This window comes from Mustelus asterias, chromosome 28 (genome assembly GCF_964213995.1).
Source record: "Mustelus asterias chromosome 28, sMusAst1.hap1.1, whole genome shotgun sequence".
NCBI classification, from domain to species: Eukaryota; Metazoa; Chordata; class Chondrichthyes; order Carcharhiniformes; family Triakidae; genus Mustelus; species Mustelus asterias.
In genome coordinates, this window is record NC_135828.1 from 29,965,822 (window position 1) to 29,985,431 (window position 19,610).

General features: G+C 45.5%; 1 protein-coding gene across 1 annotated transcript in view; it reads right to left on the minus strand.

Annotated features, from left to right (window-relative positions):
- Window positions 1-19,141, minus strand: part of LOC144480175 (uncharacterized) — a 58,234-nt gene extending 39,093 nt beyond the window's left edge. Inside the window, exons 1-2 of the mRNA XM_078199325.1 lie at window positions 19,094-19,141; window positions 7,476-7,620 (exon numbers count right to left, since the gene is read on the minus strand). Of these exons, the coding sequence (XP_078055451.1) occupies window positions 7,476-7,620; window positions 19,094-19,127 (179 nt within the window). The 5' untranslated portion in view covers window positions 19,128-19,141. The remainder of the gene's footprint in view (window positions 1-7,475; window positions 7,621-19,093) is intronic.
- Between the last annotated feature and the right edge of the window lie 469 nt (window positions 19,142-19,610).

Here is a 19,610-nt window from a genome sequence, read left to right on the forward strand (position 1 = left end):
CATATCCAAGCGGGGACGGAAAAAGAATAGTTCCGAAAGGTGAAGGGTACCTGGAGATGACGTAATGGTAGTGGGAAATGTAATAGCTTCCAAGGGGAAAGATTGGGGATCGTCATTAATAGGCCCTGTGGTGATATACAATGGCTAATAATTAAGGAACAAATGCATGCATAGCATCATTCCTGTCTAGCACAAAGGCTCAACAAGACTATTCGCCCAACCATGGCGAGCAAAGTAAATCATAGATCGGAGAGGGCGGCACGGTGGCACAGTGGATGTCACTGTTGCCTCACAGCGCCTATTCCGGCCTCCGTTGACTGCCTGTGTGGAGTTTGCACATTCTCCCCATGTCTGCGTGAGTTTCCTCCAAGTGCTCTGGTTTCCTCCCACAGTCCAAAAATGCGCACATTAGGTTGATTGGCTATGCTAAATTGCCCCTTAGTGCCCGGGGGATTAGTAGGGTGAATATGTGGGGTTGGGGCGATGGGACCTGGGTAGGATTGTCGGTGCAGGCTTGATGGGCCAAATGGCCTCCATGTGCACTGCAGATTCTATGATTCTATAAATCCAAAGGGAAGTTATATTAAGTTGCTAGACAAATTAAAAAGCCTGAGGATTGGGAACATTTACAATTTAGCAAAGCAGCAGCAAGACATTGATTCAGACAGCAAAACTAGAGTATGAAAATGAAATTGCAACAGACGTTAAAATGATTAAAGAGGAGTGTAAAACATTCTCGAAGTAAGCAAAAATTTAAAAAAACACAAGGGTGATGAGAAGCATATGTCCCTCACAGTCGGAAATGGACAAATTTGTAACAGAGAACAAAAAAAGAGAGCAAAATTTAACAATGAACCCCGTTTTGCCCTTCACAGGGGAAAGTAGAGACAGCTTTACAGAAATACAGAACAGAGCGTTTAGTGAGAATGAAGCATTCAAGGAAATTAGTATTACTGGGAAAATTGTGCTGGAGAAATTGATGGGACTGAAGGACGGTTATTTCGTTGGGCTTGCTAGTCTACATCCTAGGGCACTCAAGGAGATGGTCTTGGAAAGAGTGGCTATGTCGGTTGAACTGCTTCAAATTAGTTACATAATATCAACGGGATTGACTGATGTGAGCATGGATATGTGACAGAGAAATCGTGCCAGACAAATGTACTCTTTCTTTAGGATGCAGCTCGTAGAATCGAGAAAGTTTGAACAGTGAATGCGGTTCATTTGGAATTTCAAAAAAAATCCCCCAATGAGAGGTTCATTTCCAAAATTATGTCACATTTGATGGGGTTAATATATTTGCCAGGTTAACAAATGGTTCGCAGACAGAAAAATGTGTGAGAAACAAATGTCACTTTTTCGAAGTTGCAATTCGAAATTAGTTGGGCCCCGTCGCAATGACTGTTTTGGAAGCAAATATTCAAAAACGTAGTGCAATTATTGGATGAGGGAAGCAATGAAGCTTTTCCAGGTTTGTTCACAACGCGAAAATCATTGAGAATGTGTTTGGTGCAGGGGATGTTAAATAGTTTCAATCAGATTTAGAGAAGTTCAGTGAATGGGGAAATACATAGCAGATGCCGTGTAACATGGATATATGTGAAGTTATCCACTTCCCGCAAAATAAGAAACTAAATTCGAAGAACTATTCAAAGACTGATTGTAAAAGGAGACCTGGGGTAGACAAGTCACAGAATGCATGCTTGCATCCACATAAGTAACGTGGAAGAGAGACAGATGGTTTGTTGGCTTTCATTGCGAGGAACTTGATGACAGGAGCAAGGGTGTATACTACAGCTTTACAGAGCCTTAGTGAAACCACACTGGGAGTATTGTGTGCACTTTTGGCTTGTTGTCTAATGAAGGATATACTTCCCACAAACCGTAGCGAATTTTCACCATACGAGTTCCTAGGATGTCAGGATTACCATATCAAAACACATTGGGTCAACTAGGTCTGCATTCCCTGGAATCAGAAGAAGAAGACAGCAACTGCTTGAATGGTAATGCCAGTTCCTGGGCAGATTGGATGCCGGGATATTGTTTATTCTGCCTGGAGTTCAGAACAAGGCCTCGCAGTCTCAGTCTACGGGTTAGGCTAATTAGAAGGTATTAGTGAAATTTCCTTATTCAGTGGGTGTAAAACCTATGTCATTCTCTTCCAATGAAATGTGTGGCGGCAAAGTGAATACATATATTCAAGTTGAAAATAAATAGATTCCTAGATTCTATTGGCGTCATTTGGCGAGAGTTTGGGAGTACAAAGTTTAGATAGAGGGTCATCTAGGATATTATTGAATGGAGGATGATTGATAGTCCGAATGACCTGCTCCTATGAATATCTCCTATGCGCTATGTAAAGATTGCTGGTTGAAGTCTGTAATTTTTGCTGGATTTTTAGGCAATTTAGCCAAAATATTGCGTCCTTACAGATACAAGTATATGAATAAGTGTTATCAATTCAGGAATCCATGGGAAACAAACTTTTCAGCTATTTATAGACAAAATGCAGCCGCAATTCTGGTTGGCTGCCTCCCAGAATTATGCAGTAAAATCATTTATTTTTCGTTTCTGCATTTGGCAGCCTGGCAACGATGCAAATACTGCAGTCACACTTTTTTTGTATATCAAACTGTTTTCCTATTTCATTTGCCTAACAATGCTGATTGGCAATTCTAAATTGATGATCTTGTTTTTTAATGTTAAAAAGCTGTTAACAAGTTGCAGAGGTAGAAGAATCATAGAAACCCTACAGTGCAGAAGGAGGCCATTCGGCCCATCGAGTCTGCACCGACCACAATCCCACCCAGGCCCTATTCCCCTATCCCCACATAGTATAAGGGGTGAACATTTGTCACAGTGGGAAAATGGAAAGAGAGAGGGGATCGGGGATTTGTGGGGGGAGGGATTTTCAAAATTCGATGAAACAGGGAGATTTCCCATCAGGAAAGACGTCAGGAAGATGTGTTAAATGAAGAGGTCAATGAGAGGGCATTCATAAATACGGACAAAGAGGATAATAGAAAGAGTGCAAAGTCCACGTAGGTGGAGGAGACATGGAGAAATTTAAAATAGCAGAAGACAGATGTCCCAAAGGTTCAGAAGACAGTCCCAAAATTTTAGGGCCGTGGTGACAAAGCGATAATGAGCAGGTGCAGGTATGTAAGGAGTATAGAAACTAGACAGGGAGGAGGGACTGGTATAGGTTCCAAAGAGAGACTGGACAGGGAGATCGCCGAAATGGAGAGGTTAGAATGCGAGAGAGGACTGATGGGATATCCCCCAGAATACTGAGAGAGGCAAGGGAGGAAATTGTTGGGACCTTGAGAGAAATCTTTGTATCCTAACTGGTTACAGGGGAGGTACACCTGAAGAAGGGGCTTAGAGCTCCGAAGGTTTGTGTGGCTTTTGCTACCAAATAAACCTGTTGGACTTTAACCTGGTGTTGTTAAACTTCTTACAGGGGAGGTCCCAGAGGATTGGAGAATAGCTAATGTTGTTCCCCTGTTTAAGAAGGGGAGCCAGAATAATCCAGGTAATTACAGGTCGGTGAACCTTACATTAGTGGTAGGGAAATTATTGGAGAGGATTCTTCGAGACAGGATTTACTCCCACTTGGAAATAAGTTGAGGTATTAGTGAGAGTCAACATGGTATTGTGAAATGGAGGTCGTGTCTCATGAACTTGATCGAGTTTTTTGGGGAAGTGACGAAGATGATTGATGAGGGTAAGGCAGTGGATGTTGTCTACATGAACTTCAGTAAGGCCTTTGGCAAGGTCCCTCATGACAGATTGGTGCAGAAGGTGAAGTCCCATTGGATCAGAGGTGAGCTAGCAAGGTGGATGCAAAACTGGCCCGGTCAAAGAAGACAGAGGGTAGCAGTGGAAGGGCGCGTTTCTGAATGGAGGGCTGTGACAAGTGGCGTTCCTCAGGGTTCAGTGCTGGGACCTTTGCTATTTGTAATATATGTAAATGATTTGGAGGAAAATGTAACTGGTTTGATTAGTAAGTTTGCGGACGACACAAAAGTTGGTGGATTTGTGGATAGCGATGAGGACCATCAGAGGATATAGCAAGATATAGATCGGTTGGAGACTTGGGCGGGGAGATGGCAGATGGAGTTTAATTCGGAGAAATGTGAGGTAATGCATTTTGGAAGGTCTAATACTGATAGGAAATATACAGTAAATGGCAGAACCCTTCAGAGTATTGATAGGCAAAGGGATCTGGGTGTACAGGTACACAGGTCACTGAAAGTGGCAATGCAGGTGGAGAAGGTAGTCAAGAAGGCAGGCAGCATGCTTGCCTTCATTGGTCGGGGCATTGACTTTAACAATTGGCAGGTCATGTTGCAGCTTTATAGAACCTTAGTTAGGCTGCACTTGGATTCAATTCTGGTCGCCACACTACCAGAAGGATGTGGAGGCTTTGGAGAGAGTACATAAAAGATTTACCAGGATGTTGCCTGGTATGGAGGGCATTAGCTATGAGGAGAGGTTGGAGAAACTTGGTTTGGTCTCACTGGAACGACGTAGGTTGAGGGGCGACCTGATAAAAGTCTACAAGATTATGAAAGGCATGGACAGAGTGGATAGTCAGAAGCTTTTTGCCAGGCTGGAAAAGTCAATTATTGGGGGCACAGGTTTAAGGTTCGAGGGGCAAGGTTTAGAGGAGATATACGAGGCAGATTGTTTACACAGAGAATAGTTGATGCCTGGAAGTCGTTGTCGGGGGAGGTAGTGGAAGCAGATACGGTAAAGGAGCGTCTGCACAAATACATGAATAGAATTGGAATAGAGGGATATGGTCCCCGGAAGTGTAGGCGGTTTTAGTTAAGTCGGGCAGCATGGTCGGTGCAGGCTGGGAGGGCCAAAGGGTCTGCTCCTGTGCCATAATTTTCTTTGTTCTTTGACTTTCGGAGATCCCAAACAAATGAAAGTGCGACCCTAGATGCAGAGGTTCCTAGATGTCTGAGTGCATGAATCACAAAAATCTACGTGTATCAAGTTATTAAGAAAGGTGAAGTAATGTCGCTTACTGTGACAGGAACTATTATGCAAGTAATTAGGCTATTTATCAGTTGGACAGGGCTTTTTTGAGACGAAATAGGAAGCATTTAGTACAATTTTTAAAATCTAAAACAATATAAATGCATTTAGAACCATAGAAAACCATAGAATATTACAGCTCAGAAAGAGGCCTTTTGGCCCTTCTTGTCTGTGCCGAACCAGTTTTTGCCAAGTCCCACTGACCTGCACTTGGACCATATCCCGCAACACCCCTCTCATCCATGAACTCGTCCAAGTTTTTCTTTAAAAGTTCTATTAATTTCTATTTGAAGCAGTTATAGTCATAGAGGTTTACAGCATGGAAACAGGCCCTTCGACCCAACTTGTCCATGCCGCCCTTTTTTTTAAACCCCTAAGCTAATCCCAATTGCCCGCATTTGGCCCAATGGCGTCATAGTAATCCTACAGTACAGAAATAGGCCATTCAGCCCATCGAGTCTGCACCGACCAGAATCCCAGCCAGGCCCTACCCCCACATCCCTACATATTTTATCCACTAACACTAGTGTGATAGCTTTTATTAACAGGGGGTTGGAGTTTAAGAGCCGTGGGGTTATGCCGCAACTGTACAGGACCTTGGTGAGACCACATTTGGAATATTATGTGCAGTTCTGGTCACCTCACTATACGAATGATGTGGATGCGCTGGAAAGAGTACAGAGGAGGTTTACCAGGATGCTGCCTGGTTTGGAGAGTAGGTCTTATGAGGAAAGGTTAAGGGAGCTCGGGCTGTTCTCTCTGAAGCGGAGGAGGCTGAGGGGAAACTTAATAGAGGTTTATTAAATGATGAAGGGGATAGATAGAGTGAACGTTCAAAGACTATTTCCTCGGGTGGATGGAGCTATTACAAGGGGGCATAACTATAGGGTTCATGGTGGGAGACATAGGAAGGATATCAGAGGTAGGTTCTTTCCGCAGAGAGTGGTTGGGTTGTGGAATGGACTGCCTGCAGTGATAGTGGAGTCAGACACTTTAGGAACATTTAAGCTGTTATTGGATAGGCACATGGAGCACACCAGGATGATAGGGAGTGGTATAGCTTGATCGTGGTTTCAGATAAAGGTCGGCCCAACATCGTGGGCCGAAGGGCCTGTTCTGTGCTGTACTGTTCCATGTTTAACCCCTCTAACCTACGCATCTCAGGATACTAAGGGCATTTTTTTTTAGCATGTCCAATCAACCTAACCCGCACATCTTTGGAATGTGGGAAGAAACCGGAGCACCCGGAGGTAACCCACGCAGACACGAGGAGAATTTGCAAACCCCACACAGACAGTGACCGAAGCCGGGAATCGAACCCAGGTCCCTGGAGCTGTGAAGCAGCAGTGCTAACCACTGTGCTACCGTGCCGCCCTAGAGGTTTAATAATACACTAGGCCATCGCCTCCCCAGTTGCATGAAGGTTTATGAGACCAATACCAGGAATGGGCGTGTTCTCTTCACAGAAGATATTGGGGAGGTTAGGTTTGTATCCACTAGAGTTTCGGCGAATGAGGAGCGATTTGTTTGAAAGCGTTGAGATCCTGAGAGATCTTGACAGGGTGCATGTCGAAGGGATGTATCCCATTATCGGTGAATCTGGGACACCTGTCCCTATAAGACGCGGAGATTGGAGTTTAAATTATAATGTCAAATGAAGCTCTGTAACTTCTGGCTGTGACTCCCGATTCCACTGTGTGTCGGTAGTGGAGGGAATTCGCACTGAATCTGATGAATGTGATGAAGGGAATTGTTTTGCTTTGAATGGTGTCGTGCACCTTAATATTTGGAGCAACACTCATTCAGATGAATTGGGAACATCCCATCTAAGTCCTGCTCTGTGCATTGTAGATGTTGTGCCGGACATCGGGGTCTGAAGGCGAGTTGGTTTGGAGGATTATAAAATAGCTGATACTGGGGTGTTGATGTTCGTTAATAGCATAGAATGTCAAAGGGATAGTGTTGATTCACTCTTGTTAGCGACGGCCATTGCCTGGGAAGTCTCTGACAACAATGCTACTTCCCAATTATGAGGAGGTAGTGGCATAATGGAAATTTCAGTTGATAGTTAATTCAGTGAACAGGATTAATTTACTGGGATCAAGGATTCAAATCCTACGATTTTGGAAGGGAAATGAAATGCGATTAATAAATTTGAAAGACAAAATTAGTCTCCGGAATGGGGACCCAAAGCAACTACAATAGCCCTCAGGATGAATCTGCTTCACTTTTGGAATGGAAGTACGTCCTCCTTACCTGGCCTGATCTCGGCGTGTCTCCAGACCCACAACAAATTGCTTGACTCTGAAAAGGCCTCCTGGACCACCAAGTTGTGTCACAGTACTTCTTGCAAATAAGAAACAAGGTTTGTGCCGACACTCGCACCTTACTCTCTGTTTGCTGTATCAGAAACTGCCACTGTGAATTACCTTTTAAACCGGTACCAGCCTTCACAGAGATGGAGATCACACTTCCACTTGTTGGCACATTCTGTCCGTTTGCAGTCCGTGCTCCTCCATGACTGGTCCAGGACTGTGTGATTTCTACACGGGTCAGTGGTTGTAGAGTCTGCAACTGAGTGTCAAAATATGTGTACTGTCAAATTAAATTAAATTTTAAAAAATGACATGGGAGCCCCAAATCGCCAGTAACTTCTGATCCTCTCTCCTCCTAATTCAAAATATCACAAATTCAACCTGAAACATTCCCTCCTTTTTTTAATCAGCTTTCTATCTCCCAGCTCAGCTTCTCCACCAATTCACTTCTCATCTGTGGAGTCTTTTTTCGCTAAGGGAAATACTGATAAACCCCCAGGTGCAGGGATCCAAAAGAAGAGGGACAATGAGAAGATGGGTGAAATTATTACCATAGAATCCCTGCAGTGCGGAAGGAGGTCATTCGGCCCATCAAGTCTTTACCAAACACAATCCCACACAGGCCCGATTCCTGCAACTCCACATATTTACCTTATGAATCCCCTGACACTAGGGTCAATTTGGCATGGCGAATTCAACTAACCCACACATCTTTGGACTGTGGGAGGAAACCGGAGCACCTGGAGGAAACCCACGCAGGCACGGGGAGCATGTGCAAACTCCACACAAACAGTGACCCGAGGCCGGAATTGAACCTGGGACCCTAGTAGTGTGAGACAGCAGTACTAACAACTGTGCCGCCGTGCCGCCCCAACTGGGATGCTTGTATGGGAGATATTAATGGGACAGAAAGTTGCTAAGTCTGCAGGAACATGCATCAAGCATTCCAGAGGACTCAAATATAATGCTCTATAGATAATAAATGCATTGGTGATCATCTTCCAAAATGTTTTGATTCTGGAACCGTTCCTGAAGATTACAACTCAGTAAATTTCAGGGCACTATATAGAAACATAGAAAATATGAGCAGATGTAGACTATTCGAAACTACGAGCCTACCTCGCTAGTCTTTATCATCAGGGCTGCTTACCCAAGTCGCTAATATATCAGCCCTTCACCTCCCCCAAGCCTCCCAAATCCATTGATACCTTCGGCCCCAGAAGCTAGATCTCACTCCTTCTTGATAACAAACAACATTTTGCCCTCAATTGATTTCTGCGGTAGAGAATTAGAAAAGCTCAGTCCTACCTGGGTGAAGAAATTACTCCTCAACACAATATTAAATGGCATTGCCCCGTATCCATAGACTTTAGCTCCGGTTGCTCGATTCCCCTGTTGGCAGCAACATCCTACCGGCATCTACTGTTTGATGTGTGAGAATTATTTCGGGCTGTATGAAACCACGCCCCTATCATCCTCACCACCGTCCCGCCCAACTTTTCTGAACTCCAGTGTATATAATGATAACCTTTTCAATTTCATACATCAGCCCGCTATCCCTGAAATCGCTGATAAATCTTCACTGCCTTTATTTCAAAGCAAGAACATTCCTCAGATAAGGAGACCAAAACTGGAGACAGTACTCCAGCTGTGGTCTTACCGAGACCCTGCATAACTGCAACAAGTTATCCCTGCTCCTGAACTCGAACACTTTCGCTATGAAGACCAACATACCATTTGGCACAAACATACATGCTTTATTTCAGTAGCTGGTGCAAGGAAAACTTGGTCTCTTTGCACATTCCAGGTTCTCAACTGATAGCCATTCCAAGAGTAAACTCTTTTTACTACTAAAGTGGATAACATTACAGTCATCCAAATGATACTGCATCTGCCATTCATTTTGCCACTTACTTAACTCATTCAAATCACACTGAAATATCTCAGAATACATAGAATCCCTGCAGGGCAGAAGGAGACCATTCGTCCCATCGAGTCTGCACCGACCACAATCCCACCAAGGCCCAATTCCCGTAGCCCTGTTCATTTACCCTGTTCCCCCTGACACTAGGGTCAATTTAGCATCGTCAATCAACGTAATCCGCACATCTTTGGACTGTGGAAACAAACCGGAGCACCCGAAAACTCACATAGACACGGGGAGAACGCGCAAACTACACACAGACAGTGACCCAAGGCTGAAATTGAAGTCGGATCCCTGGTGCTGTGAGGCAGCAGTGCTTGCCGCTGTGCCACCATGCCGCCCAAAGTTTAAAATTTCTTTATTAGTGTCACAAGTAGGCTTTCATTAACACTGCAATGAAGTTACTCTGAAAATCCCCTCATTGCCATACTCCGGTGCCTGTTCGGATACGCTGATGGAGAATTTAGCATGGCCAATGCACCAAACCACACGTCTTTGGACGGTGGGAAGAAACCAGGGGACCTGGAGGAAACCCAGGCAGACATGGGGAGAACGTGCAGACTCCATACAGAGAGTGACCCCCAAGCCAGGAATCGAACCTGGGTGCCTGGTGCTTTGAGGCAGGAGTGTTAACAACTGTGAGGTAGCAGTGCTAACCACTGTGCCACCGGGCCGCCCATATCCTCCTAACAGCTGACCCTCCCACCCAGCTGTATGACATCTGCAAACTTGGAGATAGTACATTTACTTCCCTCATCTAAATAATTATTACACATTGTGAATATTTGTGGTCCAAGAATCGATCCATGTGGTGCTTCGTCAGACACTGCCTGCCACTTAGAAAAAAAATACAGATCTGTTAACTCCTACTCTCTGCTTCCTGTCTGCCAACCAGTTTTCTCTCCTGCACAACACACTACCCACAATACAATGGACTTTAAATTTATCTGCTAATATCTTATGTGGGGCATATCGACAGCCTTCCGAAAGTCCAGATGGACCTTATCCATACTGCAACTTTCATTCTCAAAAAAATTCCAGCAGTGTTATGAAGCATGATTTTCCTTTCGTAAACATATGTTAACCCTTTCAGATGCCACCATTGTTTTCCAAGTGCTCTGAGTCACAGAGGTTTACAGCATCGAAACAGGCCCTTCGGCACAACTTGTCCATGCCGCCCTCTGTTTTCAACCCCTAAGCTCGTCCCAATTGCCCGCATTCGGCCCATATCCCTCGATACCCATCTTACCCATGTAACTGTCTAAACGCTTTTTAAAAGACAAAATTGTACCCGCCTCTACTACTACCTTTGGCAGCTTGTTCCAGACACATACCACCGTCTGTGTGAAAAATTGCCCCTCTGGACCCTTTTGTATCTCTCCCCTCTCACCTTAAACCTATGCCCCCTAGTTTTAGACTCCCATACGTTTGGGAAAAAATATTGACTATCTAGCTGACCTATGCCTCTCATCATTTTATAGACCTCTATAAGATCACCCCTCAGCCTTCGAAGCTCCAGAAAATATAGTCCCAGTCTATCCAGCCTCTTCATATACCCCAAACAATCAAATCCCGATAGCATCCTAGTAAATCTCTTCGGCACTCTTTCAAGTTTAATAATATCCTTTCTAGAATAGGGTGACCAGTACTGTACACAGTATTCCAAATGTGGCCTTACAACATCATCTACAACTTCAACAACACGTCCCAATTCCTGTATTCAATGTTCTGACCAATGAGACCAAGCATGCTGAATGCCTTTTTCACCGCTCTGTCCACCTGTGACTCCACTTCCAAGGAGCTATGAACCTGTACCCCCAGATCTCTTTGTTCTGTCACTCTCCCCAACGCCCATATATTAACTGAGTAAGTCCTGCCCTGGTTCAATCTACCAAAATGCATCACCTCGCATTTATCTAAATTAAACTCCATCTGCCATTTGTCAGCCCACTGGTCCAATTGATAAAGATCCCGTTGCAATCATAGATAATCTTCTTCACTGTCCACTATGCCATCAATCTTGGTGTCATCGGCGAACTTGCTAATCATGCCTCCAAATCATGAATATAAATGACAAATAACAGTGGACCCAGCACCGATCCCTGAGGCAAACCGCTGGTCACAGCTCTCCAGTTTGAAAAATGACCCTCTACAACCACCCTCTAGCTTCTGTCATCAAGCCGGTTTTTTATCCATTTAGCTACCTCACCCTGGATCCCGTGAGATTAAACCGAATGCAACAACCTCCCCTGGGGTATCTTTTCAAAGGCCTTGCTACAGTCCATGTAGACACATCAACTACACTGCCCTCATCTACTTTCTTGGTTACCCCTTCAAAAAACACCATCAAATTTGTGAGACACGATTTTCCACTCACAAAGCCATGCTGACTGTCCCTAATCAGCCCTTGCGTGTCTAAATTCCTGCAGATCCCATCTCTCAAAATACATTTCAACAACTTATCCACCACCGATGTGAGGCTCACTGGCCTGTAGTTCCCAGGCTTTTCTCTGCAGCCCTTTTTAAACAAAGGCACAACATTTGCCACCCTCCAATCTTGTGACCATCGATGATTCAAATATCTCTGCAAGGGGATCTGCACTTTCCTCCCGAGCCTACCATAATGTCGTGGGATACACTACATCAGGTCTCAAGGATTTATCTACCTTGATGCGCTTTAAGATTTCTAGCATCTCCTTCTCTGTAATATGTACACTCCTCAAGACATCACTATTTATGTCCCCAAATTCCCTAAGATCCATGCTTTTCTCAACAGTAAATACTGATGAGAAAGATTCATTTAGGATCTCACGCATCTCTTGTGGATCCGCACATAGATGACCTTGTTGAGCCTTAAGAGGCCCGAGTTACTATTTTGCCTTTTATGTATTTGTAGAAGCTCTTTGGATTCTCCTTTGCCTTATCTGCCAAAACAATCTCATATCCCCTTTTTGTCCTCCTGATTTCTCTCTTAACTCTACTCCTACACCTCCTTTACTCTTCAAGGGATTCGCTTGATCCCAGCTGCCTGTGCATGTTATGTGCCTCCTTCTTCTTCTTGACGAGAGCCTCAATATCCTGAGTCATCCAGGGTTCCCTACTTCTACCAGCCTTGCCCTTCACTCTAAGAGGAATGTGCTTACCCTGAACACTGGTGAACACACTTTTGAAAGCCTCCCACTTCCCAGACGCCCCTTTGCCTTGCGACAGACTCCCCCAATTAACTTCTGACGGTTCCTGCCTGATACCATCAAAATTGGGGCCTTGCCCCAATTTAGAATTTTAACTTTTGGGCCAGGCCTATCTTTCTCCAAAACTATCTTAAAACTAATAGAATTATAGTTTCTGTTCCCAAAGTGATCCCTCACTAACACTTCTGTCACCTGACATTCCTTATTTCCAAAGAGGACGTCAAGTTTTGCCCCCTCTCTAGTCGGGCCATTCACATACTGAATGAAAAATTCCTCCTGAATACACTCAACAAATTTCTCTTCATCCAAGCCTCTAATACTTTGGCTGTCCCAGCCAATGTTGGGAAAGTTAAAATCCTCGATTATTATCATCCTATTTTTCTTGGAGTTATCTGCAATCTACTTCCATATTTGCTCCTCAATTTCCCGCTGGCTATTTGGGGGCCTAAAGTACAATCCTGTCAATGTGATTTTCCCCTTCTTATTTCTCATTTCTACACATATAGAAATGGCCGAACCAGCGCATATATCCCCTCTCAATACTGCCATGATGATTTCTCGAATCAAAAGTGCACCTCCCCCTACTCTCCCACCTCCTGTTCTATCTTTCCTCCAGCATCTGCACCCTGAAACATTGAGCTGCCAGTCCTGTCCGTCCCTAAGCCATGTTTCAGTAACTGCAATAATATCCCAGTCCCACCTACCCATCCACGTGAGGTCCCAGAGGATTGGACGATAGCAAATGTGGTCCTATTATTTAAGAAGGGTAGGAAGGATAACCCGGGTAATTATAGGCCGGTGAGCTTGACGTCCGTGGTCGGAAAGTTGTTGGAGAGGCTTCTTAGAGATAGGATGTATGCACATTTAGAAAGGAATAAACTCATTAACGATAGTCAGCATGGTTTTGTGAGAGGGAGGTCATGCCTCATTAACCTGGGGGAGTTTTTGAAGAAGTGACTAGAATGGTTGACGATGGAAGGGCCGTGGATGTCGCCTGTATGGACTTTAGTAAAGCGTTTGACAAAGTCCCTCATGGTAGGTTGGTGCAAAAGTTTGGATCTCATGGGATAAAGGGGGAGGTGGCTAGACGGGTGGAGAACAGGCTTCATCACAGAAGTCATGATGTGGAGATGCCGGCGTTGGACTGGGGTAAACAAAGTAAGAAGTTTAACAACACCAGGTTAAAGTCCAACAGGTTTATTTGGTAGCAAAAGCCACACAAGCTTTCAGAGCTGCAAGCCCCTTCTTCAGGTGAGTGGGAATTCTGTTCACAAACAGAGCATATAAAGGCACAAACTCAATTTACATGAATAATGGTTGGAATACGAATACTTACAACTAATCAAGTCTTTAAGAAACAAAACAACATGAGTGGAGAGAGCATCAAGACAGGCTAAAAAGATGTGTATTGTCTCCAGACAAGACAGCCAGTGAAACTCTGTGGGGGTTACAAATAGTGGGACATGAACCCAATATCCCGGTTGAGGCCGTCCTCGTGTGTGCGGAACTTGGCTATCAGTTTCTGCTCAGCGACTCTGCGCCGTCGTGTGTCGCGAATGCCACTTTGGAGAACGCTTACCCGAATATCAGAGGCCGAATGCCCGTGACCGCTGAAGTGCTCCCCAACAGGAAGAGAACAGTCTTGCCTGGTGATTGTCGAGCGGTGTTCATTCATCCGTTGTCGCAGCGTCTGCATAGTTTCCCCAATGTCCATGCCTCGGGACATCCTTTCTTGCAGCGTATCAGGTAGACAACGTTGGCCGAGTTGCAAGAGTATGTACCGTGTACCTGGTGGATGGTGTTCTCACGTGAGACGATGGCATCTGTGTCGATGATCCGGCACGTCTTGCAGAGGTTGCTGTGGCAGGGTTGTGTGTTGTCATGGTCACTGTTCTCCTGAAGGCTGGCTAGTTTGCTGCGGACAATGGTCTGTTTGAGGTTGTGCGGTTGTTTGAAGGCAAGAAGTGGGGGTGTGGGGATGGCCGTGGCGAGATGTTCGTCTTCATCAATGACATGTTGAAGGCTCCGGAGGAGATGCCGTAGCTTCTCCGCTGCGGGGAAGTACTGGACAACGAAGGGTACTCTGTCCACTGTGTCCCGTGTTTGTCTTCTGAGGAGGTCAGTGCGCTTTTTCGCTGTGGCGCGTTGGAACTGTTGTTCAATGAGTCGGGCGCCATATCCTGTTTTTATGAGGGCCTCTTTCAGCGTCTGGAGATGTCTGTTGCGATCCTCCTCTGTGAGGAGGATCGCAACAGACACCTCCAGACGCTGAAAGATGCCCTCATAAGAACAGGTTATGGCGCTCGACTCATTGATCAACAGTTCCAATGCGTCACAGCGACAAACCGCACCGACCTCCTCAGAAGACAAACACGGGACACAGTGGACAGAGTACCCTTCGTTGTCCAGTACTTCCCCGGAGCTAGAAGGTACAGCATCTCCTCCGGAGCCTTCAACATGTCATTGATGAAGACGAACATCTCGCCAAGGCCATCCCCACACCCCCACTTCTTGCCTTCAAACAACCGCACAACCTCAAACAGACCATTGTCCGCAGCAAACTTCCCAGCCTTCAGGAGAACAGTGACCATGACACCACACAACCCTGCCACAGCAATCTCTGCAAGACGTGCCGGATCATCGACACAGATGCCATCATCTCACGTGAGAACACCATCCACCAGGTACACGGTACAGACTCTTGCAACTCGGCCAACGTGGTCCACCTGATACGCTGCAAGAAAGGATGTCCCCAGGCATGGTACATTGGGGAAACTATGCAGACGCTGCGACAACGGATGAATGAAAACCGCTCGACAATCACCAGGCAAGACTGTTCTCTTCCTGTTGGGGAGCACTTCAGCGGTCACGGGCATTCGGCCTCTGATATTCGGGTAAGCATTCTCCAAGGCGGCCTTCGCGACACACGATGGCGCAGAGTCGCTGAGCAGAAACTGATAGCCAAGTTCCGCACACACGAGGACGGCCTCAACCGGGATATTGGGTTCATGTCCCACTATTTGTAACCCCCACAGAGTTTCACTGGCTGTCTTGTCTGGAGACAATACACATCTTTTTAGCCTGTCTTGATGCTCTCTCCACTCATGTTGTTTTGTTTCTTAAAGACTTGATTAGTTGTAAGTATTCGCATTCCAACCATTATTCATGTAAATTGAGTTTGTGTCTTTATATACTCTGTTTGTGAACAGAATTCCCACTCACCTGAAGAAGGGGCTTGCAGCTCCGAAAGCTTGTGTGGCTTTTGCTACCAAATAAACATGTTGGACTTTAACCTGGTGTTGTTAAACTTCTTACTGTGTTCATCACAGAAGACAGAGGGTGGTAGTGGAAGGGTCTTTTTCCGGCTGGATGCCTGTGACTAGTGGTGTTCCGCAGGGCTCTGTATTGGGACCTCTACTGTTTGTGATTTCTATAAACGATCTGGAAGAAGGTGTAACTGGGGTGATCAGTAAGTTTGCGGACGGCACGAAAATGGCTGGACTTGCAGATGGTGAGGAACATTGTCAGAGGTTACAGAATGATATAGATAGGCTGGAAATTTGGGCAAAGAAATGGCAGATGGAGTTCAATGCAGATGAATGCAAAGTGATGCATTTTGGTAGAACTAACGTAAGGGGGAGCTATACGATAAATGGCAGAACCATAAAGGGTGTAGATACGCAGAGGAACCTGGGTGTGCAAGTCCACAGATCCTTGAAGGTGATGTCTCAGGTGGAGAAGGTAGTGAAGAAGGCATATGGCATGCATGCCTTTATAGAGTATAAAAGTTGCGGTCTGATGTTGCAGTTGTATAGAACGTTGGTTCGGCCGCATTTGGAATACTGCGCCCAGTTCTGCTTGCCACACTACCAGAAGGACGTGGAGGCTTTGGAGAGAGTGCAGAGGAGGTTTACCAGGATGTTGCCTGATATGGAAGGGCTTAGTTATGAGGTGAGATTGGGTAAACTGGTGTTGTTCTCACTGGAAAGACGGAGGATGAGGGGTGACCTAATAGAGGTGTATAAAATTATGAAAGGCATAGATAGGGTGAACGGTAGGAAGGTTGTGAACAGCCGGGCAACGTGATGGAGGAGGACACACTGGGGACGTTTGAGACTTATCTAGATAGCCAGATGAATGGAGTGGGAATGGAGGGATACAAAAGAATGGTCTAGTTTGGACCAGTGAGCGGCGTGGGCTTGGAGGGCCGAAGGGCCTGTTCCTGTGCTGAAGTGTTCTTTGTTCTTTGTTCTTTGTTCCATGCCCTGACTTCATCTGCCTTGCCAATCAGAATCCACAGAATCGCCTGTCCGTGCCTCGAACCGACGCGTCCCCCACCACCATTGCTCTCCTAATCCCTCTCTTTCCTTTCGGGACCACAGAGCCTGATTGTGTGCCAGTGACCTGGTCACTGTGGCTTTCCCAAGGAGAGTCATCCTCCTCCACACTATCCAAAACAATATACCTGTTTTGGAGGGGGACAACCACAGGCGACCCCACGACTAATTGCTCACACCCCTCCCCTCTCACATCTGTCGCCGAGCCCTGGATTGCCACTGGAGTACTCTCTTGTACGTTACCCTTATGACCTTTACTCCTCCTAACTGTAACCCACGTGTCTTCCCACTGAGGCCCTGCTGTAACTACTTGCCTAGAACTCATGTCTATTTGTCTCTCATTCTCCCTGACTCGATTAAGGTCATCAAGCCACTGCTCCAGTTCCCTAACGCGGCCCCTCAGGAGTTGCAGTTCCACGCACCTGGTGCAAATGTGAACCTGTGGGTGGCTTGGCATTTCCGGGAACTCCCACATCCCACACCGAAAGCAACAAACTGGCCTATCACTCAAAGCTACCCTTTTCCTTTATCGGAATGGAGAAAAAAACCCTACCACGCTTCGCCCTTTCCCCGAAGCCCTGTGAGCCAAAGCCCTTACAGCTCACACTCTACTCCCTGCTCACTCTGCTGTCCGCTCCCGACGCTGCCCGCTCAAAAGTGTGGTGTGCTTTTAAACCCTCCAAAAACCTTCCCAGGCTTCACCTGGGCCTACTTCCTGTTTTGGATTTTAAAAAAACCTCCGATTTTTTACACAAATTTAACTGAAAAATAAATAAATAAATCACATGCACAAACACACTGCCTTACCCTCAGCCTGCTCCTGTGGAACAATGCTAAGACATGGTGCACACACAACTGCCCAACGTTACTCCTCTTGGTATCGAACTACGGTGTTGCGTGTCTGACCCATTCTGCATACCGCAAAATATTAAGATCTTTATCCCATTAAGTTTTTGCATTCTGTCATGTAACTGCTGATTAGGTAATCTTTGTTTTAGATCAAAGAACAAAGGACAAAGAACAATACAGCACAGGAACAGGCCCATCGGCCCTCCAAGCCCGCGCCGCTTCCTGGTCCAAAGTAGACCATTCTTTTGTATCCCTCCATTCCCACTCTGTTCATATGGCTGTCTCGATAAGTCTTAAACATTCCCAGTGTGTCAGCCTTCACCACCTTGCCTGGCAGCGCAATCCAGGCTCCCACCACCCTATGTGTAAAATATGTCCTTCTGATATCTGTGTGAAACCTCCCCCCCCCCCCTTCACCTTGAACCTATGATCCCTCGTGAACGTCACCACCGACCTCGGGAAAAGCTTCCCACCGTTCACCCTATCTATGCCTTTCATAATTTTATACACCTCTATTAAGTCTCCCCTCATCCTCCGTCTTTCCAGGGAGAACAACTCCAGTTTACGCAATCTCTCCTCACAACTAAGCCCCTCCATACCAGGCAACATCCTGGTAAACCTCCTCTTTACTCTCTCCAAAGCATCCACGTCCTTCTGCTAGTGTGGCGACCAGAACTGGACGCAGTATTCCAAATGCGGCCGAACCAACGTTCTATACAACTGCAGCATCAGACCCGAACTTTTATACTCTATGGCCCGTCATCGAAAGGTAAGCATGCCATATGCCTTCTTCACCATCTTCTCCACCTGTGACGTCACCTTCAAGGATTTGTGGACTTGCACACCCAGGTCCCTCTGCGTATCTACACCCTTTATGGTTCTGACATTTATCGTATAGCTCCTCCCTACATTATTTCTACCAAAATGCATCACTTCGCATTGATCTGGATTGAACTCCATCTGCCATTTCTTTGCCCAAATTTCCAGCCTATCTATATCCTTCTGTACCTTCTGACAATGCTCCTCACTATCTGCAAGTCCTGCCCATTTTGTGTCGTCCGCAAACTTACTGATCACCCCAGTTACAGCTTCTTCCAGACCGTTTATATAAGTCACAAACAGATGATCGTCAGCTCGCATTGACATCTAATATTACCCCATGCAGCATTTTCCCTGCTCCATCATGCCTAATGTCTAAAATGTTGGTTCTAACATTTTGGCAAAATGAAGACCCATTTTGACAAAATGATTTTCATGAATTTAATCTGATATCTCCTGATGCTGCATAATAAAGTCTCCTATTCAGGCTTCACAGGCACAGAATCAAAATGCACTCGTCAACCTCTAAAATGAAAGCTGCCACAGGATTTGTTTTTACTTCCTTGTATTCAATAAACAGAGCATTGTTTGTCCACAATGCAAATATCTTACCCAGGAAACTGAGAATTAGCAGCAGAGTCCTCATTTCAATCGATGGTGTTCTGGTCCAAAAAAAATAGATAATTAGACTTACAGAGAGTAATCAAGATTGGAAATTGGCCAACAATGTAACAATTATGGAGGGTGCAATAGATTAATGAATATGTCGTATTATGTTCGGTGAGATCTGCCCCCTTCATTCACTGAAGACTCAACAGTCAGAGTAATCACTACATCACTTCCTCACTGGGAAATTCACACATAGCTGAAGCTCTATCTTCCTCCCTCACTGGGACTTGGATTGACAGAGGTGGGTTGCATCGGTTTCCATCACTGTTAACTCTCAATGCAGAGATGAAATCCAATCATTGCATTTAATTCTAAACATCAATGCATCGAGTCCAATCTTCCCTTTTCCGAGGTTAATTCCTAAATACCAAAAACTTATAGCTTATGTATTAACGAGCAGCTGACAGTTTTCTCTGGTTCTCCTGGAGTCCCGTGAATAGACGCCATGCCAACGATCTAC